Source organism: Pocillopora verrucosa, chromosome 9 (genome assembly GCF_036669915.1).
Source record: "Pocillopora verrucosa isolate sample1 chromosome 9, ASM3666991v2, whole genome shotgun sequence".
NCBI classification, from domain to species: Eukaryota; Metazoa; Cnidaria; class Anthozoa; order Scleractinia; family Pocilloporidae; genus Pocillopora; species Pocillopora verrucosa.
The window spans coordinates 17,467,184-17,489,280 of NC_089320.1; the positions used below are offsets into that span (position 1 = coordinate 17,467,184).

Sequence of the window (22,097 nt, forward strand, 5' to 3'; positions counted from 1 at the left end):
AAAAAATTAGCCGTTGGGCGTAAAAATTGTGAAAAAATTAATCGTAAACTGGTAACCACAATGGAAAGACATTAACCATCATGATCCGAAAATCGGCCAAAATTTTAGCCGTTAGCCTTAAGAGTCTTTTCCCATCGAGACCCTCTTGCGTGTCCTTGCTGAGGGGTCATAGACTGTTCGCCCAGTGCCCCGGAGGGGGTAGGGGATGGGAGTAAACGGGCGATGCGAAAGTGGTGGGGAATTGCGATAAATTTGGATATCAAACCTAAACTGGCTTAGATCAAGCCTTAACGAAATCTTCTCCATTGCGGTTGTCTTGGTGAACTTTAAATCGACCATTCAATGAGATAACGCGCTCGATAATTAACTGGGTGGGTTCTCCCATCCTTGTCGAAGCCAAGCAAAAGAAGGCTTCTTTTAATTGACTTGAAATAGATATTAAAATTGTTCACCACTCACAAAAACGCAAGCTACACACACACGGGCTACCAAAATTATAAAATAAATGAATATAATAATAATAGTAATAATAATTATAACATAGCTAGTAACTTTGTCTAATCAGATTCAATTGCGCGAGCGTGCTTCATATTCCTATTGCGCACGCTCATGACGTCAGCAAACAAATCCCTCGAGAAAAAAATTTTCCTTCGGGTTGAAATGTTATAAAACAATTGGTTCATACGTCAGCTGTGCGTTCATCGAGATATGAAGCACGCGGGAAGTTTGGAGAGCACTCAAGAAGCTAGAGTTGCTCTCGGCTACGCCTCGAGCAACTCTTGCGCACCTTTCGTGCCCTCCAAACCTCCCGCGTGCTTCATATCTCGACGAACGCACGCTGACATATGAACCAATTGTTAATAAGAGTTTGCGTGTGCCTGTGGGATCGCGCGAGTGCTTCTGAGTGTAGCGCGCCGCGTTTAAGTGGCGGCAAGTGTGTTTGAGTTACTATAACACTGGTGCAAATCGCGATTCTTTTATAGCATCGTTTGTTTCCTTTAGATTGTGATAACTCAACAATCATTCGAAAATGCTAACAAACACAACTGAATCACAGCCATGGCTAGGGATCTTCAAAACAGGTGAGGCTGACGCACAAACTGGCAGGAAACATTTCAAAGGAAGGGTACGGGAGCGTTCGACATTTCAGTTGTGAAATTTGACACAACTGAACTTTTTACTACCCACGAAAGAACTCCCGATATTTAGGAGATTCTAGAAAGGATATCCGAGAAACGTGTCCAGAGATGGGAATGTTAACCTCTTTGATCTTTGGTTTCTAATTAATAATTAGAAAATAGTCAAAATAGGCAAAAAGTCATTCATTTTAGGGGTGACAACTCTGGGTAATATAACCATTTGGAAAAAATGCACTTTTTTTAAGTAAGGCTAAAACTGGGATGGAGACAGATTTCTGATGAAAGTATTCAAGTCACAAAAGGCTTCAAAGCTGTATGTTTAATGAAGAGTTGATGATTGATCTGGTTAACCCTTAGACCACCATTCATCCATGTTTTACTTCCTCATTTTAGTTAATTAGCATAATTCCCAGTTAAAATATGTATAACTATATAATATGTACCTGTGTACATTATACCATCAGAATTAAATCAGTAAGACTATTGTCATTTTGAATATTTACATGCTGTCAGAACTGAAACATCTTGGACTCTCACTCTATTAACTAATTGAGTTAGTATAATAAGGTTAAGAGTTAGTGTTAATTAAGGAGTCCATGATGTGTCAAGTTCAGAATTTTTGGTATAGAAGTATTCAAATTTAAGTTCCAATTTCACCTTAAGACTCAAATTGTATTAGAGTCAAGTCCAACTTATTTCAAAGGAGCAGATTGAACAACATACCTGTAGTGTTATAGCACAAACTTATGACTGTAACAAAACAATTTTAGTTAATTTTCTTTTCAGGGCACCAGTCTAATCACGTTCAGGACATTTGGGCAAGAGCATTAAATGAAACTTCTCCATGAATTTTTATGCTATTTTAGAACTGAATAGCTTAAAAGTTCTCTTGAACTCATATCCAAAGCTTTTATTTCTCAAATGGTCAGACACACAAGTGACTATTTTTGAAATAGAAAGCTTTGATGCAATTTTTGACTTCAAGCCAAAAATTGCTTTTGTAGAGCTAAGAATTTTCATTTGATGCCAGACCTAGAGCCTACAAAATGTGAAGAGAGAAGTACCCTGAAAATTGAAAAAAAAAAACCAGAAACAAATAATGCCAAATTTTGCAGAAAAAAAATCTTGTTAACTCCAGGTATGTAGTTTTCATCTGAGCCCTATTTGTCATAAAAAAACATTTTTTTAAATAGCTATATTTACTGAAATAGAGTTTCATGTTTTTATTTTTTGTCATATCTGTGTAGGTACGCTCTTAGTTTTTTAAAGTAAATTGTAAAACTAACCTAGTGCACCAAAGCCGGACACGTAAACCCCTAAAAACCCTTGCATGAGGGAAAAATGGGGACCGTGTACCCCCAACCAGTGCTATGGTGCAACCTTTGGGGTTTTAAGGTGTGTTTAGATAGAAACTGCTAAATTAACTTTAGTTAACAAAGTTCCTTGTGCAGTGTGAAATGTCACAAAGTTTTCCGTAGTTGAACATCTACATTCATTTGAGGAGCAGTAAGTGAAAAGTGCTCAGATGCTCTCACCCCAATGTTTTTGTTTCATGTGTTGAAGCATGTAAATGAGTTCACAGTCCTAAGCCATTTTCCATAACTTGTACTTTATAACGAGTAAATCAGATCCAATTTCTTTCCATCAATAGTTCAACTTCAGTCATTAGTAAAGGTGCTTACATGCCTAAAAACACAAAAGTACACAACATATCCATACACTGTTCAGCAAACCAATAATGAGAATACCCAAACTTATTAGTTAGAGGTTATTATCTTGATCTGATACCAAATTCTCCTGACTAATTTACAAGAAAATTTGTAGCAGCTAAGGGGGAGAATTAACAATCAGATCTTGAGTTCAAGGGTTAATGAGTTAGGGAAAATCATCATGACATCTTGCTTGCATTCCACATGCTTTAAACTGAGGGCTTAAATTCGTAATTATTGGATTTACTAAACTCCATTCTTAGTGATAATTTTCTTACCTTTATTAATTCATAACCAGGGATGTATTATCATCCACGCAGGTTGATTTAACCCGCTTGTGTTTGCAATCATCATTGGTGAAGCCAGCATTTTGATCACTCACCGCACTTCAGGACTTCAGGTACATAATTATGAAACTGATCACTAAACAAACAAAATATGTTTAATAGATAGAAGAGTGTAAACACATGCCATAAGATACAAACTTTTAGATTAATTTAATGTATTTAACTTAGTATGGTATATGGTATGCATATCTTTGAATTAATTGAACTTCACACCTACATCATTGTGAGGGCCAAATAATGGTAACAATGGAACTTTCTAAAACTTTCCTTTCTTGTTGATTGAAACTTACAATTTACGATGATGATACTTGGTGATCAAAGTATTTCATATTGCCTCCAACTCTTGATTTCATCTGTTGTATATCTGTTAGGTCAGTTATGCATGCAGTTTGAACCTTGTTTATAGTATTACAAACCTTGAACTTGCATGTTCAGGATGTTAAGTCTGTGGACTGATCCTTGTTTTATACCTGGCCCAGCCAGCACATGTAGTGATAGTTTTCTTGCCAATAGTGAGGTAAAGCAATAACTGAGGAATGGAATTCTGACTGACTGACTGCTTCTTATACATCAGAGCTGCTGTAAAAAAACTTTCTAGCACATTGGATCATTTTTTACAAAGTATATATAAAGCATGTATGTATTGCAATGTTTCCTGAACTGTTGTACTGAAATCAAGTCTTGAAAATGCCACTTTCATACCACTTTTAAATCCCATTATGTTTTGAATGCTCGTGGCTGAGGTTACATCCTGTTCCATTTAAGCACTTTCACTGTCCATCACTCAGTGCAAGAAAGTGTTTCATGGGCTTGAATCCCATTCGGTTTTAAATGCTTTTGGTGCAGGTTAATACCTTTCACACTAATTAAAAGCACTTTCACGGTCTTTTACTCTGCACAAGAGAGTATTTCATGGGTTTGAATCCCACAAAGGTTGAAATACATTCTGGTTGAGGTTAATTAACTTCTTTTCTACTCAACACTTTCACTATCTGTTACTTTATACAAGAAAGTGTTTCATGGGTTTGAATCCCACTAAGGTTGAAATAAATTCAGCTGAGTTGAAATAATTCCTTTTCACAGCACTTTCTCTTTCTGCTAGTCAGTGCAAAACAGTGTTTCATGGGTTTGAATCCCATTAAGATTTAAACACTTTTGATAAATTTCAAGTGAGTTTCTTCTCTTCTGATAGAAGAACTTTCACTTTCTGTTGCACAGGGCAACACAGTATTGAAGAACTGATGTGAATCTAATTCTTGCTACATAAATTGTGCCTTACCTTTGACAATACAGTGCATTTATCTACATTGAAGAATAGGGAAGAGCAAAGATAAAACTTTGGTACTGGTAAGAAGGGCCAATGAAAAAGAGGAAGATGAGTACATTCAAGGACATGGAAGCCCCACTAACAGAGAAGAATTAAGGATACAGAAGAGCATTCCATTTCTTGAAAAGAAATGACTACAAGCTGTTTTGATGTGAATACTGTACTTCAATCTGAAGACCATAGATAATTCTACCAGACACATGACAAGCCACCTTAAATTTTGACTGCATGAGGCAGGGACAACAGAAAACCTGTGGCACTTTATACTACACCTTGGTGTAAGGGTGTAAGGGCCTCACTTTGCAAACATGTACATGTATAACAAGAGAAGCTTCTCTCCTTTAACCACACAAAATAACAAACCACCTTTCAACAAAGGCAAAAGGGGGCTATCTCACTTCCTGCTATGTAGATGACACCATACCACCTTCAGCTGTAGAGACAACAGAGGAACAGCACTCTCTAAGCACCTAAACAAAGCACAGAGAATTATCACACTTCATACCAAAAAGATGCACAGTATAAGCCAACAGGATTCATGAGCCATAAATCAATTTTGTGTCGAAATTTCAACTATAAAGCTGCATGAAAAGAGACCATTTGCAAGTACAAGAATCACAATTATCAAGCATTAATTCTACCCCACAGAAGACAACAGGCTTAATTGCAGAGCAGGCCAGAGAGGAATGCCATAAAGATCATAATGCACATGTGACAACAAGTAATCTTAAATGGAAGGGAAGAGACCATTTCACCTTCTACAAATGACTACAAGCCAGCTTTAGGAGAAGGCCTTAGAGGACCATCATCTAGAAGGCGCACACGCATTAGACTATGAGACCCAAAAATGACTTCAACCATAGGTGGAATAATATTGTACATGTCAATCATTTTTCTTCTTCCAACACAGATGACATAAAGCGATATTGAAGTAAGGGTCATGGAAGCATTAAAATTTTCCTGACAAAACAAGATGAGAGTCACACCTTCCAACCACAGATGACTACAACAAACCAGATGGAAACAGGAGTCACAGAGGAGCATCACTTTCAAGAGTAAACAGATGACTTAACATGCCATCATGGGAAGAGAAATTATAGAAGATCAGCACCAGAAATTGTCCTTTAGGCTATAAGAAGCCAACAAAAAGCTCGGGCCATAGAAACTATCCCACTAATGTTTGGTTAAGTAGTACACAAAATGATCACAACCATTCACTATAGAGTGCAAAGGTCACAGAAAAGCATACCATCTCCTGGAAACTGCAGGTAACAAAATCATCCTTCCCTTCAGAAATTCCATCACCATGCACTCAGTTTCCTCAACAACAGTCCTATGCAGTTATGTTTTTCTTCAAATCTACTCAGTATCTTCGAAGTGTCCTTGGTGGTCCTTTTATTTCTTGGTAGTTTGTGAATCCATGAGTGTGATTGGAATTGCTTGATTGTTGTCCATGCATGCATGTTGTCATCAGAAAAGTTGTGGTGTAGGTAGAAGTGTATTGCTATTCGTGGATCCTTGCTTCCTGTTGGGTTGCAGTGGTCAAGATTGCTCTAATGGTCCATTAGTTTCTACCAATGGTAAATCTATCTACAATCTTCGAGGTTCTCTCAGTGATCCTTGTATTTCATGGTGGTTTTTGAATCCATGTTTGAGGTTGGAAATGCTTGTTTGTTGTCCATGTTGTCACCAGTGAGGTTGTGGTTTGGCTAGAATTGTGTTGCTATTTGGAGAACCTTGCTTCCTGTTGGCTTGAGGTGGTCAAGATTGCTCTTGCAGTCCATTTGCTTCGATGATAAATCTATTTAGTATCTTCGAGGTGCCCTCAGTAATCTTTGTATTTCCTGGTAGTTTGTGAATTCATGTGTGTGGTTGAAAATGCTTGTTTGTTGTCCGTGCATGTTGTCACCAGTAAGGTTGTGGTGTAGTTAGAAGGGTGTTGCTGTTTGGTAAACCTTGCTTCCTGGTGGCTCGAGGTGGTCAAAGTTGCTTTAGTGGTTCAGTTGTTTCTCTTGTAAGTGCACATGAAGTTCCTGGTCTATCAGCTATAAAATATAAACTGCACACTTCTCAATAATAACTTGCAATCTTATACAATCTTTGACAGACCTCTTTGTGCACATCCTGAAACTCCTGAACATATGCAGTGTATAATGAATTTCTTTCTCATCAACAGCCAATTGCTCTAGTATTTGATTTATGAAGTTCTAGCCATTGTTTAATTTTCTTCATCCTTCTAGGATACTGTTGTCTAATTTTCTTACAAACCTTTGAAAAATTGGTGCACTGTGGGTTTCAGTTTACTCTACACAAATAGATATATAAATCTGACCTAGTAGGTATATCCTTTTGGCACTTTTGTATTCTCCTGGTTTGTTCTTATCCCAAGTTGTGTTTCTGGCTTGTAACAAGATGTCCTGAAAACTTGAGAAAAAGTACATGTCAGTGTCGTTATATTATACGTGATTACATGGCTCACCTTGCTAGTAGCTGTAGAAATGCCCCGAAAGTGGCATAATTTGTGGCTGAGTGTGCTCCTGAAATAGGCTCAGTCATAGATCTAAGCCCTTGTAATAAAAACTGTATAGAAAAGTAGAAGTTGTTAGTCTTTTTATAACCTGAAAAGTAAACTTTAAATTAGTAATTTTTTGTTGTGATAAAGCGACACACACAGGTTTTTTCTAAGTTTATTGTTTTTGATTCACTTTTACAAGATAGTTTGTGTCTAGATCTCCTGAAATTAAAGTGTTAGTAGATCGAACATTATGTTTTGCGTGGCATACGTGCAGAATACCTGCTAAAAGATATGTTAAACAGTCCTGAAAAAGGAAGCTGTTAGTAGTTTTTATCCAACGTTTAAAAAAATCACCCAGACACCAGCCTTCATGTTTTTATTGTTTTCAAATCTTTTACATCTTGATACTTATATGTATTTAATCATCCTGAAAAAAAAAATCGTTAGTAATCAGATCTATGTATTTTGCATGGTTTGCAAATTTGGCCGAAAAGTAGCATTTGTCCTGAAAAAAGAAAGTGTTAGTTGTTTTTAGTTCATTATTATCTGTACAAAAGTAGACAGTCAGACACAAGTTTTCTGTTTTTATTATTTTCAAAATGTTACATCATTTATACTTTAAGTTAGTGTGTATGGTGGGGACGCGCATTCCTAAGTGAAAACTTTAGCATCTGAGGAAACCTGGAGTGTTCCTGTGTCAGTAAATATCGACACCCCGAAGGAACACTCGGGGTGTCCTAGATGGAGTTTATGGATCGTGTGCGGCCTGCTAACAATATTGTCGTTACCAGGCCTCTGTAACAAACATAGTTAATTGGATGCCAATTATATTTTGAACCGAAAATCGAAAATGCCGACGACTGTGAGTTTCGAAAGTGCCGAATAGCCGGAGGAATATAATAAAAAGTGTTAACGTACCTGCTGACCTTACCTTCTCCATGATAGCTGCCTGAGTGATCCGTGGGTTCAGTGGAGAATCTATTATTTACAACAATTTGGCTGACAGCAAGTGTGCTGTAATGTCAAAACAATTGGCCTAATGTATGTGTAAAAAGCTAACAGTTTAATATTGGCCATTTTTCAACTCAAAAGCCATTTCTTTTCCACTGACACATCCTCAAGTGTTTTGTGACGCAAGGTGATGAGTTGATTTCTTTGCAATTTTGGCTGGCATGACAAGATAAGATGTCATGAATTATAATGGCCTAAATATTCCGATGTGCGGTACAATTGGCCTAATTTTTTTGTGACCTAAACTGTGGTGTGTGTATATCTCCTATTCCCACTAAATGAAGCCTCGACTGGCGGCTTCAACTGAAGCTAAACCACTAAACAAGATGGAAGTAGCAAATGGGCATACTCCCCCTGTTGAATGGCTTAAAATCTCCAGTTATTTACTATAAAGAAAAAAAAATGTCTGGTTGAACCTTTAGGCCAAAATCGTTTTGCCGTAATGAATTTTAAGGTATATTTTGGATGAAAAAGTCTCTCTAGATGCCAGTCCTTTGTGTAGCTGCTACCTAGTGAAACTTCAAATGAAAAATAAGTCTTTGTGTAACGCGCAACTAAGCGGGAGTTTTCAATACCGAAGATGCTGGTGCTGACCGCAGGAGAGCCGTTGTAGTTCCGTGCTCCAGTCAAGGTAAAAGAGTGAAGAGCTGTAGTCTTGAAGTTGATGCCAGAGTCAGAGCCGAGGCGAAGGTGAAACGTATTCGAACCTAAACCGAAAACCTATGCCGAACCTAAGCCGAAAGTACCTGAAAAGGAACCCAAAGGAGAGACCTAAGGGGAGGACCCAGCCAACCCAAGGGGACCCAACTAACTAACCTAACTACATTAAATTAAGCCGAATATGAAGTCCATGGACTTCGAGCCGAAATTTGAGTTAAGGTTCATCCAGAGCTTTAACTAATAACCCTCCATTCCAACCCAAAAGGAATGAGCTAACCAGTTTGTGTTTGTCTTCCATCTGTATCTTCTTTCCCAGTTGAACATCTGTGAGTAGATCCTAAGATGTAGTGTAAATTGAAGAGGAGTGAAGAGAAACCTTAGGTCTCATCTTCCAACAATCCAATTCCCCACATCTTAAGATGTCCTCAACAGGGTCAAGCTGGTACACTCTTGCTTTAGTGGTGTGGTAGCTGGACCAGGTGGTGTACTAACTTGGGTGCATTCCACAGGGAGAAGGTATTTCTGGAACAAAAAAAGATATATGAATGAGTGATTTATTTATTGTTGATAAAGTTCATGTACAAGTGAATACGTGAATTAATGCAAGTATGAATGAAGGATGAAAGAATGGAAAGAAATAAAGGAATGGAAGGATGAATGAATAAATGAATGATAGACAGAGGGACCGATTGCATACATTTATGAACGATTGATAGACAGGCAACTCGAAAACAGAATCTTTGTCACAGAAGGTTATCTGTTGAAACATCCTAGAAACTAAAATGAAGCCATGCGTAGAGTGTAGATAAGACCAGAGCAAACCTCAAAGAGGAACAGTAAATATCTTAGCAAGCGCAGGAACATTTGCTTACTCCGCTAGACAACGCGAGTTTTTAGTGAAGTTGTGAAACGCAGTTTTAACCTACGTAAGTTGATTAATGAGGAACTGACTCGTTTGAATGCTCCCATTTCCAAAAAAATTAAACGGAAAAAAAGGAGGAAAACTGTAGAGGAAAGCGCAATTAAAGAAAAAGAGTTGCTTCCAGTTTGAATACCTTAGCAATCTGATGACTGATTTAAAAAAAGAATTTTATTTTTTCGCAAATGTTCTTCCGGAAGGTTAACGTATAACCCCATGCTATCCTGAAACAAAGCCATAGTCCCCAAAGAGGAATCTATCGTTTTCGCTAATGTTTTCTTTATTCAAGAACTGTATGTGTAGTGAAGTATGGGGCATGTGGAAATCCTGCCGTAATTTTGTTTTTGTTGTGGAAGGGGTAAACTGTTGGAGTTCTTTAAAATGATGTTGATTTACTTCAAAGGTGGCAAAAATCTACCAAATTTGCGGTTTAAGGAGACAATGAGGCGCCCATAAAAGAGCTGTAACAAGTAACACCATTGAAAACAAAGATGAGAGGGACCATTGCATAACTTTCACCATATCATGAACTGAAAAAGAACGCTAAAAGGACTATTTTGCCGTAGTATTATCTACTTTTACTCAGCGAAATTTGTTATCAATGAAATAATTCAATTTACAAGCAAAAAAATGGAAGACGTTCTTGAAACACGAGGCACGTGTTTTTCGCGCGTAAAGCCACTCACCACTGGTGACACCGGTGGTGTTCCGGAAACTTGTTCACTTTTGAGAAAATTCTCTTGTAAATTACTCTCAAGACTTAAACATTGAGTTTGAATTGACTAAAATTCCACTGTGGTATTTTAAAAATGTAACAATGAAGTAGTACTAACCTCTTTGTTTCCACTGCAGCGAGTGTCTCTTCCGCGGCTGCAACATTTGCATTTGACGAACGCAAGAAAACCAAGAAGTTAAGAATTCTATTGGTAAGTTCTGTAACGAAAAATAAAATTGTAGTTTATCATTAAATATGTTTAACAGAATGTTTTAGCCAAACTTAGCGTAAAAAGTGAATTTCCCGGAGTAAACAGAGCTACAGGTTTCTCCGTACAACACGCACATGTGCAAAGTTTTATTTTTCATTGTTATTCAAGTAAAACCTTATTTAAAACAAAAATTTTTAACTCACCAGTCTTCCTCATTCCTCTTAATTCAGGAAATGTTTATTGGGTTTCACCACCCTTTAAATTTGAAGAAGAATTTCAAGCTTCTTTTTTTCGGAAGATTAAAACGTCTGCCATATTTTCACGTGTTGTTGTCAAAATGTAAAGATTTGAAGAGCGCGCCTTGTTTTCTTTCGAGCCCACGTGGTCTAATACTCGTCGCCAATTGGCTTTTTTCGTGTCAGCCGTCTTACGTCATTGTCACTTTTGATTGACACATCCGTGTGTCAGTCCTTTTCAGACTCCTTTTACTTCCGGTCAAGAGAACAAGGAGATCTTTCTCCAAACAGCGAGATTAATTGCTGGGTCAAGTTATCATTATAAAAATCTAGACCTGCCTTATGGTCCCACCTGGTGTTATTGTGTTGTATTTTATTGAATTATTTTACATCGCATTGCATTACACTCCATTGAATTGTACTGAATTGTTTTAATTTATTTTTGTTTTTGTTTTCTTCTTTAATTGAGTCTACGCTGATGTCCTCAAAGTTACCTGTAGTACTGATCATAGCAAGGAACGAAATTTGATACATATAAAGAAAGTTGCAAAAAATTCACCAACAGTAACTAAAGAGTAAATTCCCCATAGAACTCTATCCTCTTTTCCTTCTAGTTTTCTCATTGAAAAACTCCACTCCTGTGAAGTTAAAGGGCGAATGACATCAAAAAAAGAAAAAAAGGAAAGTGTCTCCCAAACCACTACTTTGGAAAACGCCTTTTTGGAAGTCATACCAGAGACGGCGATTGACGTTTTTAACAAATGGCAAAAAACTCTATTTCCTTGCTTGGATTAATTGGCGTGCTGATCAGTCTAAATAACAAATAGATTCTAAGTTGCCGTGCGTCTGTTCAGTAATAGATCACAGATGACGTCAAAATGTGGTAAGAACAAAAAAGTGGCACACGAGGCGCGAGGAATGTTCTTACCACATTTTGACGTCCTCTGTGATCTATTACTGAACAGACGCACGGCAACTTGGAATCTATTTGTTTTATATAATAAAGAATTAAAAAAAAGTTTTAATAATGAAGTCATCTAGACGTCTGTCCTCCAGTAGATCATAAGTGAGAACCAATCAGAATGCGTGCATAACTGAGCTTATTATATAAAGTGGCACGCACAAAACGCATCAGAACCTCTGTCAATCGGGTCCCTTTGAGTCCCAATTTCTGAGCCGTCAGTATCTCCAGACTGACAACACCTTTTTTTTATAGGCCTCAAGGATGTTCGAGGGAATGATGACGTCACTTTCACTCAATAGGGATCGAGGAAACAAAATAGGCACCTCTACTACTGCTACGACGGCTCGAGTCTTGAGGAGCGAGTCTACCTAACATTTGCTAGAGCCAATTTCTTAAAGTTCCTGAAGAATCTCTTGATACTTCAATCGAAGTATGCCTCTGTAAACTTTAACAAGAAATTACCACAATAAACAAATAAAAGACAAGCATTCTTTCAATCATTTTGTTTGTTATGAATTACGTGAAAAGGAAGCTCTGAGCTAGAGCCCAGACCAGCACCGGATGCAACAAAAAGAATATATTTTGTCGTAATGAAACGAGTTTTAAGATGTGAGGTCAAACTGGTCAAGGTTAGGCGAACTTGTTTCACTTCAGTGGGCGAACTCGCAAAGGTGGTGAGGGGCGAACTCGAAATGAGGCGAAACCCCCAGATAGCAGAGGTTAGATTATTGTCGCTTACATTACAACGATGCCCGCGTGCCGATTGTCAGCGGATATTTAATTTTCGTATTGTGAAGATGACGGTGCAGTTTGTGCACTGAGATCGTCTTTAATTCAGGCTTCATCCCGTCAGACTGAATAGATCTAGTGACTAACCACAATGGTAGGAAAACTGAATTCTTTCTTTATCTCATGATTAAGTTGCCTGTGTCGTCAGCTCGTTCTTACTACTGATTATTCGGATCTTTTGGAGTCATCAGTGCAATTTGCGTGACGATTGACGATCGATCAGGAGCGAAGAGTACAGATCTAGAGTCTGTCCGTTTTATTTGTAGCTCTTGCTGTCACAATTGCAGACTTATTTTCTTCATCTAACTTACGATTTATGACGTTAAATGTGTAGATTGATTCGTTCTACATCTGCATTTTTTGAACCTTGCAAGGAGGTCACGCAATGCGCATAATTTTGCTATCCTAGCTGCGCGGCTTCCGCAAGCGCAAATTGTTGGTACGTTTAGTATCTCCTTAATTGCGGTACGTCATAAACTACTTTTGCAAAATTTTCCTCCTGAACGTGCCCATTTTTTCCAGTGGTTATACACATTTTTCGCTTTCCTTGTTAACTTGTGAAAAGATAAGAATTTGCATACAAGCGTTAAAAATTTGATGCATGGTTGGCTCAAGCAAAATCTTCTGGTACTTTTAATGCACGGTGATGTCTTTTACTCACCCGAAGCCTTGTTTGCGCTTAAATTTTCATGCAGCGTTAAAAGTGTTTTCACGTGGGTATTCATTTGGTTGGTGAAATGTTCTGTTTTAAGTAAGATAAGCAGTCCGCATATTGGGGTGAAAGGCCTCTTCCTCACACCAGTTCGTTTGTATGTAACGCAACGCTTCTCTTCCCTAACACCCCGTTTAAAAATGATTGGCGGCAAAGGAGAACACGAGCACGATAGTGGGGTGGGTGACGGGGGAGGGGAGGGGAGGGAGGGCTAATCGTGCAGAGGCTTTTCATCTCAATTTTTGCCAGATAGTGTAATCGTAGATTGTAAAACATCATTTGCGTCTAAGCAGTCTCGTGAATTGTGTTGTAACAGAAAAAGCTGGTCATAAAGTTTAAACAGCGAGCGAAGCAGTAATCAAATTTATTTTTATAAAACTGATGAGTTTACAAACTTAAAGAGAAAAACTTTTATGTTATGTGCACATCGAATACCGCAATTTTACCTCACCGATAATTTGGCAAATTAAAATAAAATAAAATGGATCATACAGCTTGAAAAACTGTGTTAGGAGAGGGAGAGTCGATGTAGAAGAGGAAGAGCGCTTATTTAAATCTGTGTACAAAAAAATCAAATAATTTTCGGAATCTCTTGAAATTTCTTAACAAACATCTGGTACTCTTTAGGGGAAATTCTATGAAAACCTCTTACTGCCACGCATTTGGTCCATTTTTCACTACTTCGTGCGTTTATATCAGAAGGAGTCCACGATTTCAATTGTTTGGGAACGTAAGCACTTGCAATATTTATTATTCTATATGTATATTTATACTTTATATACTTTATACTTTATTGATGCTCCCTAAGTGGGCTTTTCAGCTCAATACAAATATATAAATTAATTGAGAATGTAAATACAATAATATTATAATTACAAAATATATATCAATAATATAATATATCAACTTAATAAAACGTTTGCAAGATGACGTCTAAAATTCCTGGGGCATTTTAAAGACTTAATGTTATCATTCAAGGAGTTCCAGAGTTTGGCTCCTCTGAAAGCAAAGGAGCGCTGCCCTGTTGACAGGCGACATAAAGGTATATCCAAAGCACCAGATGATCGAGTTTGTCTATTATGGACTCGTGAGAACGTGATTTAAACATATCAGCAAGATAGTCTGGATAGATAGATAGTCTGGATTAACGCCAGAGGTGAAAGAGCGAACGAAAGAACGATTGACTGTAATGCCAAAGAACCCGGCCAGAGACCAACTACATCTTTCCTTCAATGGATGCTGACGGGCAAATGTGTTTAAATTCAGTCCTTTCTACTGTCTTTTGACAGGCGGCTGTTCAAGGAGTGAAGCTTTACAATGGAGCTCTGATGCCTTTTATTGCCTTGGGGTAAGGCCAGTAGTTCATTACTTTACTATATTTTGAAAAACATTTTCTACTATGAGACACAAGATGAATTCCAGTGGTGGGCAGTGTTCATTGAACTAAAAGGAGGACGACCCAGGGTTCAACAAGGATGATTGGAACGGGTTCTCAAGTAGAGGTTTCGAAAACACTAGTAATTAGAGACGTTTTTAAGAAGCTTAGTTTTTACGACTATTGAAGTCTTCTCCCTAACGATATTTAGCTATCCACCAGCTTGTATAAGTGATAGTTATGTAAGTCACTGTGCTCTCAAAAATGAGGGCAGAACAGAACTCCAACCAAACCTCCGGCTTTATAGCCTACTTCGTCACAAGATAACATGCAATGATTGTTCTTCCCATTGTGGCATCGCTTCTAGAACCTAACTCTACATCGAAGTGGAAGGAAGTTGTCTAACAGTATCGGTTTTGAATCGATATTTATGATTAACTTCAAGGACCTGGAAGTCCAAAAAAGGGACGGTCGGGAACGCTGTCAGGCTAGCCTTACGGCATGGATACAGACACATTGACTGCGCTTGGGCCTATGATAACGAAGATGAAATAGGTGAAGTCTTAACTGAAGTCTTCAAAGAAGGAAAGTTGAAAAGAGGGGACGTGTTTATCACATCAAAACTCTGGTAAGTATTCTCAGGCTTTGAGCCATGCGTCCTCGTGATCACATATTGATATCCTGGGTTCATGAGAAGAGATTCAAATATTTTGTAGGTTAAGGGGAGCGCGGTTAACTTTTTCCTCGTTGCGTCGCTCTCAGATGTTCCTTCCTTCTCAGAGCGCACTTCCCTCATCAATAATTAGTAAAAGGTAAACAAAATTCCTCTCATCGTTGGACATGTCCTGTTTCCCTCTATCCTATTTCAATGAGTTTTTACCAGAAAACTGCTTCATTTTGCGATGAAATTTAAAAACAGTTGCTAACAAAAACTAGTGAGACTATGAGATTTTTCTGTGGGAAGTTCGACATCAAGCCTCGACTTCGTGTACTAGGCTGAGTTCTCAAGGCTCGCGACTGAAACATCGAACGTACTAGTGCGGCTACTGTCTCACAAAGCCTCTGTAACTGATGTGCAAACAGGATAAGAAAAGAATTCAAGTCACGCGGACAGTAGAATGCGAAAATAAAGAAATAATAAGCCGACAAAAACGTGAGGTGCACCTTTAAAGAATTATTGCCCTCATCTCTTTCTCAGGTGCAAACACCATGCGCCTGAAGATGTTCTTCCCGCTTGCCAGGAAACGCTGACAAATTTACAGCTGGACTACCTCGATCTGTACCTGGTAAAATTATATGAGTTGTAGTCTGACTACACCTGGTTTGACCATAAAACATGAATTATATGAATTATATGAATTACAAAGAAAAGTGAGAGTATTACTTCATTCCCTTGTTTCTAATTAGGTACATATCCCTTGCGCTTTCAAGAAAGACGCAAAAGTCCCCACGCGGTGCATTGCAGATGGTGTGATTGGCTATTCGCCTGAAGGCATAGCAAGTACTTGGAAGGTATGCTAAGATACGAGAATCAATCAATCAAATTAAAATATGTCCACCCAATCTTGTCGAGAAGTATCAAGTTTTCAAGGTTACGCTCCACTAAAATTTTTCATGGAGTGAACTTATTTTTCTCCTTTTTCCTCTCTATTCCCAAAATATGCTCTCTTGTCGCGTACAAGAAGTTAAAGAATTCAAGGCCGGAACTTACCTTTCAGGGCACCTTCATTTAAAGCCACAAACGTATATCAGACAGAAACAAAATTTTGGATTAAACTTTGTATTTGCTCTGAGGGACAAGCTGTCCGGTATCAGTCGAGAATGAAAGCGTCCACCTTTGTGGTATAACTGAAAGGATTAGCTTTAGACTGGAAAACTAACGGTTCAATCTTGTGCGATCATAAAACAAAACCGTTTGTAAGGCTTGTTCATTGAAAAGAGGAACCTGAGGAGTCGAGTGGTTCAACGGCACTATGGCCGGTTGTGATTGGTGTGTTGCTGGCGTCATTTCTTAGGCGATTGTTTTCTCCCTCGATCTAGTATCATAATGAAATATTTCTATTTGGTTTTTTTCCATCATAAGTATCGAAACGCTTTATTAATCACAGTGATTCAATGATATAAGTTTTTTCTCCTTTCCTGCAACCATTTCAATTCGTTAACTACACATTCACATCATGCGTATCTATTTTATTACTGCAGGCAATGGAGGAACTTGTCGATAAAGGCCTCTGCAAAGCCATTGGAATTTCAAACTTCACCATGAAGAAGACTCAGACTCTTCTAGAAACTGCAAGAATACCGCCAGCTTGTAATCAAGGTATCAAGCCAAGAATCATGCTCAGATAGTCCTCAAAACCGTCTATGAAAGTGGCATCGCCTGGATTTTGTTGTAATATGGTTCATCTGTAACAGCGATGGGTAGTATTCTAGGCAATCTCCTCCCTATGTTTCCCTCGGTCAGAGAGACACTTAGGGAGGGGAGAGAGCGACTAGTCTTTTAAGATGGTGGCCGGCCAGGACGTTTTAGTATTATTGATAAATTACCAATTTTATTGACTAACAGGAGATCTAGTGCACTATATGACTCCTTCTCTCTGAGTAACAAATATGCATGGAGATTAGCTGCCTGGTTATAACCGGCGTTGAGTTGATTTTTCTGTTTTAATTTTGCAGTGGAACTTCATCCATATTTACATCAGGATGAACTAATATCTTTCTCCACGAGTAAAGGTGAAAAAAAAAAAACTCTTTAAATCCTAATATACCATTAAGTTATTTTCGATCTTGTTGTGGTTAATGTAGTTGTTGTTTTATTCACCCTCCAGCTGCTGAGTAAGAGTTCTATTTTTTTTTGTATTTTTCTGAATGATATGTGAACGTCATGTATTGTTTTGTGCACTGATCCTTTAGGAATCGCTGTGACGGCGTATTCTCCGCTGGGTTCCCCAGACAGACCAGTTGTCAACCCAACAGAGCCAGTAGTGCTAGAGAATCCAGTGCTGACAAAAATTGCAGAAAAACACAACACTACTGCTGCCTTGGTAAGAAACGGGAGCATTTAAATCTGATTTATGTTCGAGTCAGTTTTATAGATTTTTGAACTTAGCTAAAAAAATAGTTATAGTTAGTCTTTGTTATAATTGTTTCTACCATTTATTATTTAAACTAAAAACGCTTATTAAAGGTTTAAATAACGTCTTTCAGAGCGACTACCTATCGCCACACATTTTTTAAAAACTCAAGTTTAAAATGTGTTGAACACCTCAGTTCTTTTAAGGGTGGACACGGGATATGGTGTAGCTTGTGTTGCTGAGTTGCTTGGGATAGCCTACGTGAAGCCGTACCCCCCCCCCCCCCCCTTCCAGGTGAAACGGAAGGTAGGGAACGTCTACGAAAACCTGATTCAAATCGTGTTCTGTAACTCCACTCTTTTGTAAGAAAATTTACAGTGACGTTTTATTGGTTAACCCCTTTTGTTGATTCTTTCGTGAATTCTGATTGGCTAGAGTTTTTTAGTTTTCTTTCACATTAACGAACAAGATGGTGAATAGAATGCTCTCATGATCAAACGTCTAGTGTCAGGTTTTCGTAGACGTTCCCTCGCTTCCGTTTCACCTTAAGGGGAGGAAGGAGGGTACGGCTACACGTATAGTATAGTGACCAGGCCTGATGTTTTTTTCTTTTTAAGTCAAATCTTAATCAGCATATAGCCATCTTACGACGTAGTTTAGCAAGGGGGCGTTCCATCACAATTACGCCGTCGGCGCCTCGAAAAGAGCGGTGGAGATACGCGCAAGTGTGTCGATCTCATGCATACCTCTCGCCTTTTTGTAGCGTGTTTTTCAGCTCCGCTGCCGTAAAAGGCTTCCTCAAAACCGTCAGCTATTGTATACAGACTATAGCCATCTTGACTTTTCTCCTGGTCAATGACGCATGCTTCTTAGCCCGTTTCTTCAACGTTAATTTTTCTTTTTGAACATGTTCCCTGGTGATCCTTACCAACTTAGAGGCTTTGCGGGTCTTTCTCCTTTACACAACAAGAGCTTACATAAGAGAAAGAGCCTAGTGAAGTTTCTGGTAGCTGAGGCTCAAGTCCTTGTCTTTTTCTTGTCTAAATGCAGGTCGCTCTTGCCTGGGGTATCAAGCGTGGTACTCCAGTCCTCCCAAAGGCCGTTTCTGAAAATCATATCAAAGAGAACCTTGATGCACTTCATGTAAACTTAGATAAGGATGACATGAAAGCGATTCAAAACATTGGCATACGTCATCGATACTTCAAAATGTGCTGGATGTACAAACCAGAGGAAATTCCAGTAGGAGGAGTGTGGGATGGCGAGGAATGAAGCAATAAAAGGAAGGGGAAAAATGGTACAAACGAAGAAAAGGAATAGATTTAAAATTTACCAAGAAGTGACCTGTCTTTGTGGGTAAATAAAATTGGTTCAAAAAACTTGCATTGGTGTCATATTCGTGGCTGTTTTAGCAATTTTTAGTCTATTTATTGCGGTGGTGATTCAAGTCTTAAAACCAGAATTAAAGACGTCTCTATCAGAACAAAGCAAATCAAATTGAGAATCATATATGTGCACGACCTTAAATGTGGAGAAAAGCATGCGGACAAGTTCCGATTGGCAATCACTACATCAGAAGGAATGACCCTTTTTTATTTAAGATCTGTTGTGGCTGCCATGCGAATTTTTGTGAAGATTTTTTTCCATTTCGCTATTCAGAGAAAGCTGATGCTGGCATCCTTTTTGTTAATTTTTATCGGACGGTCACGTATCTGAGTAAATCATCGATTTTCCTCTCCTAACCCGCCAACAAAATAGGACTTAAATTATATTCAATATGGAGAGTTACTAGCGCCTAAAGAAACTTTGAGGTCATGAGAATTACGAGAAATATCATGAGAGGAAAATAATAATTGTTGTAGGAAGACAAAAAAAAATTAAAAGGGAAACTAAAATAGAGGAACCCATGGTAATCTTGCTAATTAACTAAATACAACCACATCACCAAAAAGCTTCAATTTTCGAACATACTTACGCTTTGTTCGATAATCAAAGCTAAGTCAATGCAGCACATATGCGATTTCAAGATGTAACCTATGTCTGTTCTTGTCTATGATTATAAAACAGGAGTAAATAGAACTTTATTCAGCGGCTTATTATATAAAGCATACAGCATACCGAGAACTGTTCCCTTTTGGGAGATAAAACCCATGTTGTTAATACAGAAAATTAATTTAACGTATTTTAAAACATTTTTCGGTGAGCCACCAACTGCAAAAACATTGTGTACTTATGAAAAGCCGGGGAGTTAATTTTTTTTTCTTAAATAAGAGCGCTATGAAACTCAATTTACGAGAGAAAACACTTTAAATATCAATTAGCTAAAATCAAATACATTAGTATTCCTCCATTGACTGAAACCATTACGCTGGTACAATTTCGTTTTTTGTTACCATGGAAACAATCAGTAGTTGCGTTCTGAAAAATTTCGTTAAATGTATTGCTTCAAAGACGTTTTCGCCATCATTTTTACTTAAACTCCGACTCCGACCCACTTACTTAACGCCAGTGCTCTGAAATAGAGACGCTTCAGTTCCATGATCGAATTTATCTTTGTCTGCATACGATGATGGTAAAAAAGATTGCCGTTACATCGAGAGGGGAGTATTTCCTATGAAAATGTGAAACTCAAATAGCTTAGCTTTTAATGAAGACAAAAAAGAACCAAATAATCTAGGCTTTAAACGTTCATGCATTAGTTTTTTTTTTATTACCGGAGGTAGCAAAGACATTTTCTAGTGAAACTTAAAACTGTTCATTAGCGAAGCAAAGAGGCCTGTTTGTATTTTTTACTTTTACTCGCAAAGATGTATACACAACCCCTTTAAATAGGAAACTATAAGTGCGACTTGGCTTTAAAGACTGGGGATTTACATTATTTTTTTAATAAAGCATGGTGTTTTTAAAAATCAAATCAAACAGTGTCAAGTGTTTGTGGAATCCGTCAGTTGGCGAGTTTTGTCGAGTTCCACGTTTGTGTTCTTTTCATTAAACCCATCCTCTGTTTTTCTTGGTTGTACTTCAGTAGTTTCTTGAAAAGTTCTCGCCGAAAAATACTCACTGGGCTCAACACTTCCCTTCTTCCAAATGTTCAAGTTGAAACGGGATCCACCGTGCGGTAACTTTAAGCAACAAAACCCTCGAACTAGAAGCCTTCGAAATGCGTTGCGAAAAGTCGGCGTAAAAAGCATATAAATAAGAGGGTTGAATGTGCTATTTGCGTAGTGTAACCATTTGCTAATAGCTACCCAGCCGTGGTCATTCGGGCAGTTTTGCCGACAGACCGCGTACAAAAGAACAATTGAAAAGAACGGACCCCAACACAAAACAAACGCCCCAATCACTATCCCCAGCATCTTGGTGATTCTAAGCTCATTTCGAAAAGTCATATTGTGTTCTCTTTGAATTCCGTGTTGAATTCCCGAATTGGCGGCGCAAATTTGTCGAACTTGTCGCACGGCCACGCAGCCAATTTTACTATACATCGCAATAAGGATGAAGAAAGGAATAAAAAATGCCGCAATAGAGATAAAACACGCATAGACCTGTCCCGCCGTTGGGTTGAAATTTTGCTCCACCGTTACAATCGATAAACTGGCACAAACGAAGGCGAAGAGCCATGCTAACGCTATGGCGGTGCGGGCTCGCTTTGGAGTCATTCTGCTGTGGTAAGTAAGCGGCGAGTTGATCGCTAAATGCCTATCAACGCTGATCACACAAAGACTCACTATGGATGCTGTACTGCATAGAATGTCCACGTATTGCCACGAATAGTAAAGCACCTTCGCAAGTAGTTTTTGTTGGGGAATCTTTGAAAGATGCGATAGTTGGATATACATCCAGCTTGGCATAGAAAGTGACGCCACGAGAATGTCCGCTACCGCGAGCGAAACGACGAAGTAGTTAGTAACTGTGCGAAGTTGGTGAAATCTGTGAAACGCCGCTATCACCAAACCATTGCCGAACAAAGCCAGGAAAATGACCACACACATCATTGCCGCTGTAAAATTGAATTCCTGTGGGTCTACCGGAGGGCTTGTTGTGGGAGAACTTACAGTGTTCCCTTGCAGCGAAGGAGAAGAATCCATTGCGAGGATCTAAAAAATTTTGACCAAAACTAAAGAGTTATTGGTGCACTGAAGCGGCTTGTCAGAATGGCTGATAACACTGGCTTGAAAGCACTTGTGATTATAAAATTCATTCTTACCTAAGGCAAATTCTTAATTAGGTTCTATTTAGACAGGTGCCGGATCATAGTTAAAGAATTACTTTCTCTTCTTGGGTATTTCTCGCAAGCTAATAATCTGAAGTATGTCAGAGGACGTATATCAGGAAATGTCTAAAAAAGATTTTGGTAATATTGCGACCACATAAAATCAATAACCCAAAACAAA

At 38.4% G+C, this 22,097-nt stretch overlaps 2 protein-coding genes and 3 long non-coding RNA genes across 5 annotated transcripts; 2 read left to right on the forward strand and 3 right to left on the reverse strand.

Moving 5' to 3' along the window:
• The first annotated feature begins 838 nt into the window (after nt 1–838).
• On the forward strand, nt 839–12,211 carry LOC136283385 (uncharacterized). Its single transcript, XR_010718754.1, has 4 exons — nt 839–1,082; nt 3,169–3,248; nt 10,480–10,553; nt 12,006–12,211. It is a non-coding gene; the product is annotated as an uncharacterized lncRNA (long non-coding RNA).
• LOC136283386 (uncharacterized) lies at nt 2,391–9,011 on the reverse strand. Its single transcript, XR_010718755.1, has 3 exons — nt 3,612–9,011; nt 3,127–3,271; nt 2,391–2,825 (listed from the first exon to the last, which is right to left on the reverse strand). It is a non-coding gene; the product is annotated as an uncharacterized lncRNA (long non-coding RNA).
• Nucleotides 9,049–10,875, reverse strand: LOC136283387 (uncharacterized). The gene is made up of 3 exons (XR_010718756.1): nt 10,757–10,875; nt 10,461–10,560; nt 9,049–9,230 (listed from the first exon to the last, which is right to left on the reverse strand). It is a non-coding gene; the product is annotated as an uncharacterized lncRNA (long non-coding RNA).
• A 318-nt stretch (nt 12,212–12,529) lies between the features above and the next one.
• On the forward strand, nt 12,530–19,516 carry LOC131778249 (aldo/keto reductase slr0942-like). The gene is made up of 9 exons (XM_059094647.1): nt 12,530–12,636; nt 14,544–14,602; nt 15,075–15,257; nt 15,828–15,915; nt 16,037–16,141; nt 16,832–16,949; nt 17,306–17,362; nt 17,543–17,673; nt 18,754–19,516. The coding sequence occupies exons 1-9, from the start codon at nt 12,634–12,636 to the stop codon at nt 18,973–18,975; spliced, it is 966 nt and encodes a 321-aa protein (XP_058950630.1). The 5' UTR covers nt 12,530–12,633; the 3' UTR covers nt 18,976–19,516.
• Nucleotides 19,517–20,470: 954 nt separating this feature from the next.
• Nucleotides 20,471–21,791, reverse strand: LOC131778263 (D(1) dopamine receptor-like). The gene has a single exon (XM_059094663.2). The coding sequence runs from the start codon at nt 21,789–21,791 to the stop codon at nt 20,628–20,630; it is 1,164 nt and encodes a 387-aa protein (XP_058950646.2). The 3' UTR covers nt 20,471–20,627.
• Nucleotides 21,792–22,097: the final 306 nt, after the last annotated feature.

Bases quoted from the DNA above. Each gene is read 5' to 3' on its own strand.
- LOC131778249 (XM_059094647.1), top strand. The intron at 16,142-16,831 runs GTATGCTAAGAT...TTATTACTGCAG, and splicing joins GCATAGCAAGTACTTGGAAG to GCAATGGAGGAACTTGTCGA. The intron at 17,363-17,542 runs GTGAAAAAAAAA...CTGATCCTTTAG, and splicing joins ATCTTTCTCCACGAGTAAAG to GAATCGCTGTGACGGCGTAT.
- LOC131778263 (XM_059094663.2), bottom strand. From the start codon at position 21,791: ATGGATTCTTCTCCTTCGCTGCAAGGGAACACTGTAAGTTCTCCCACA.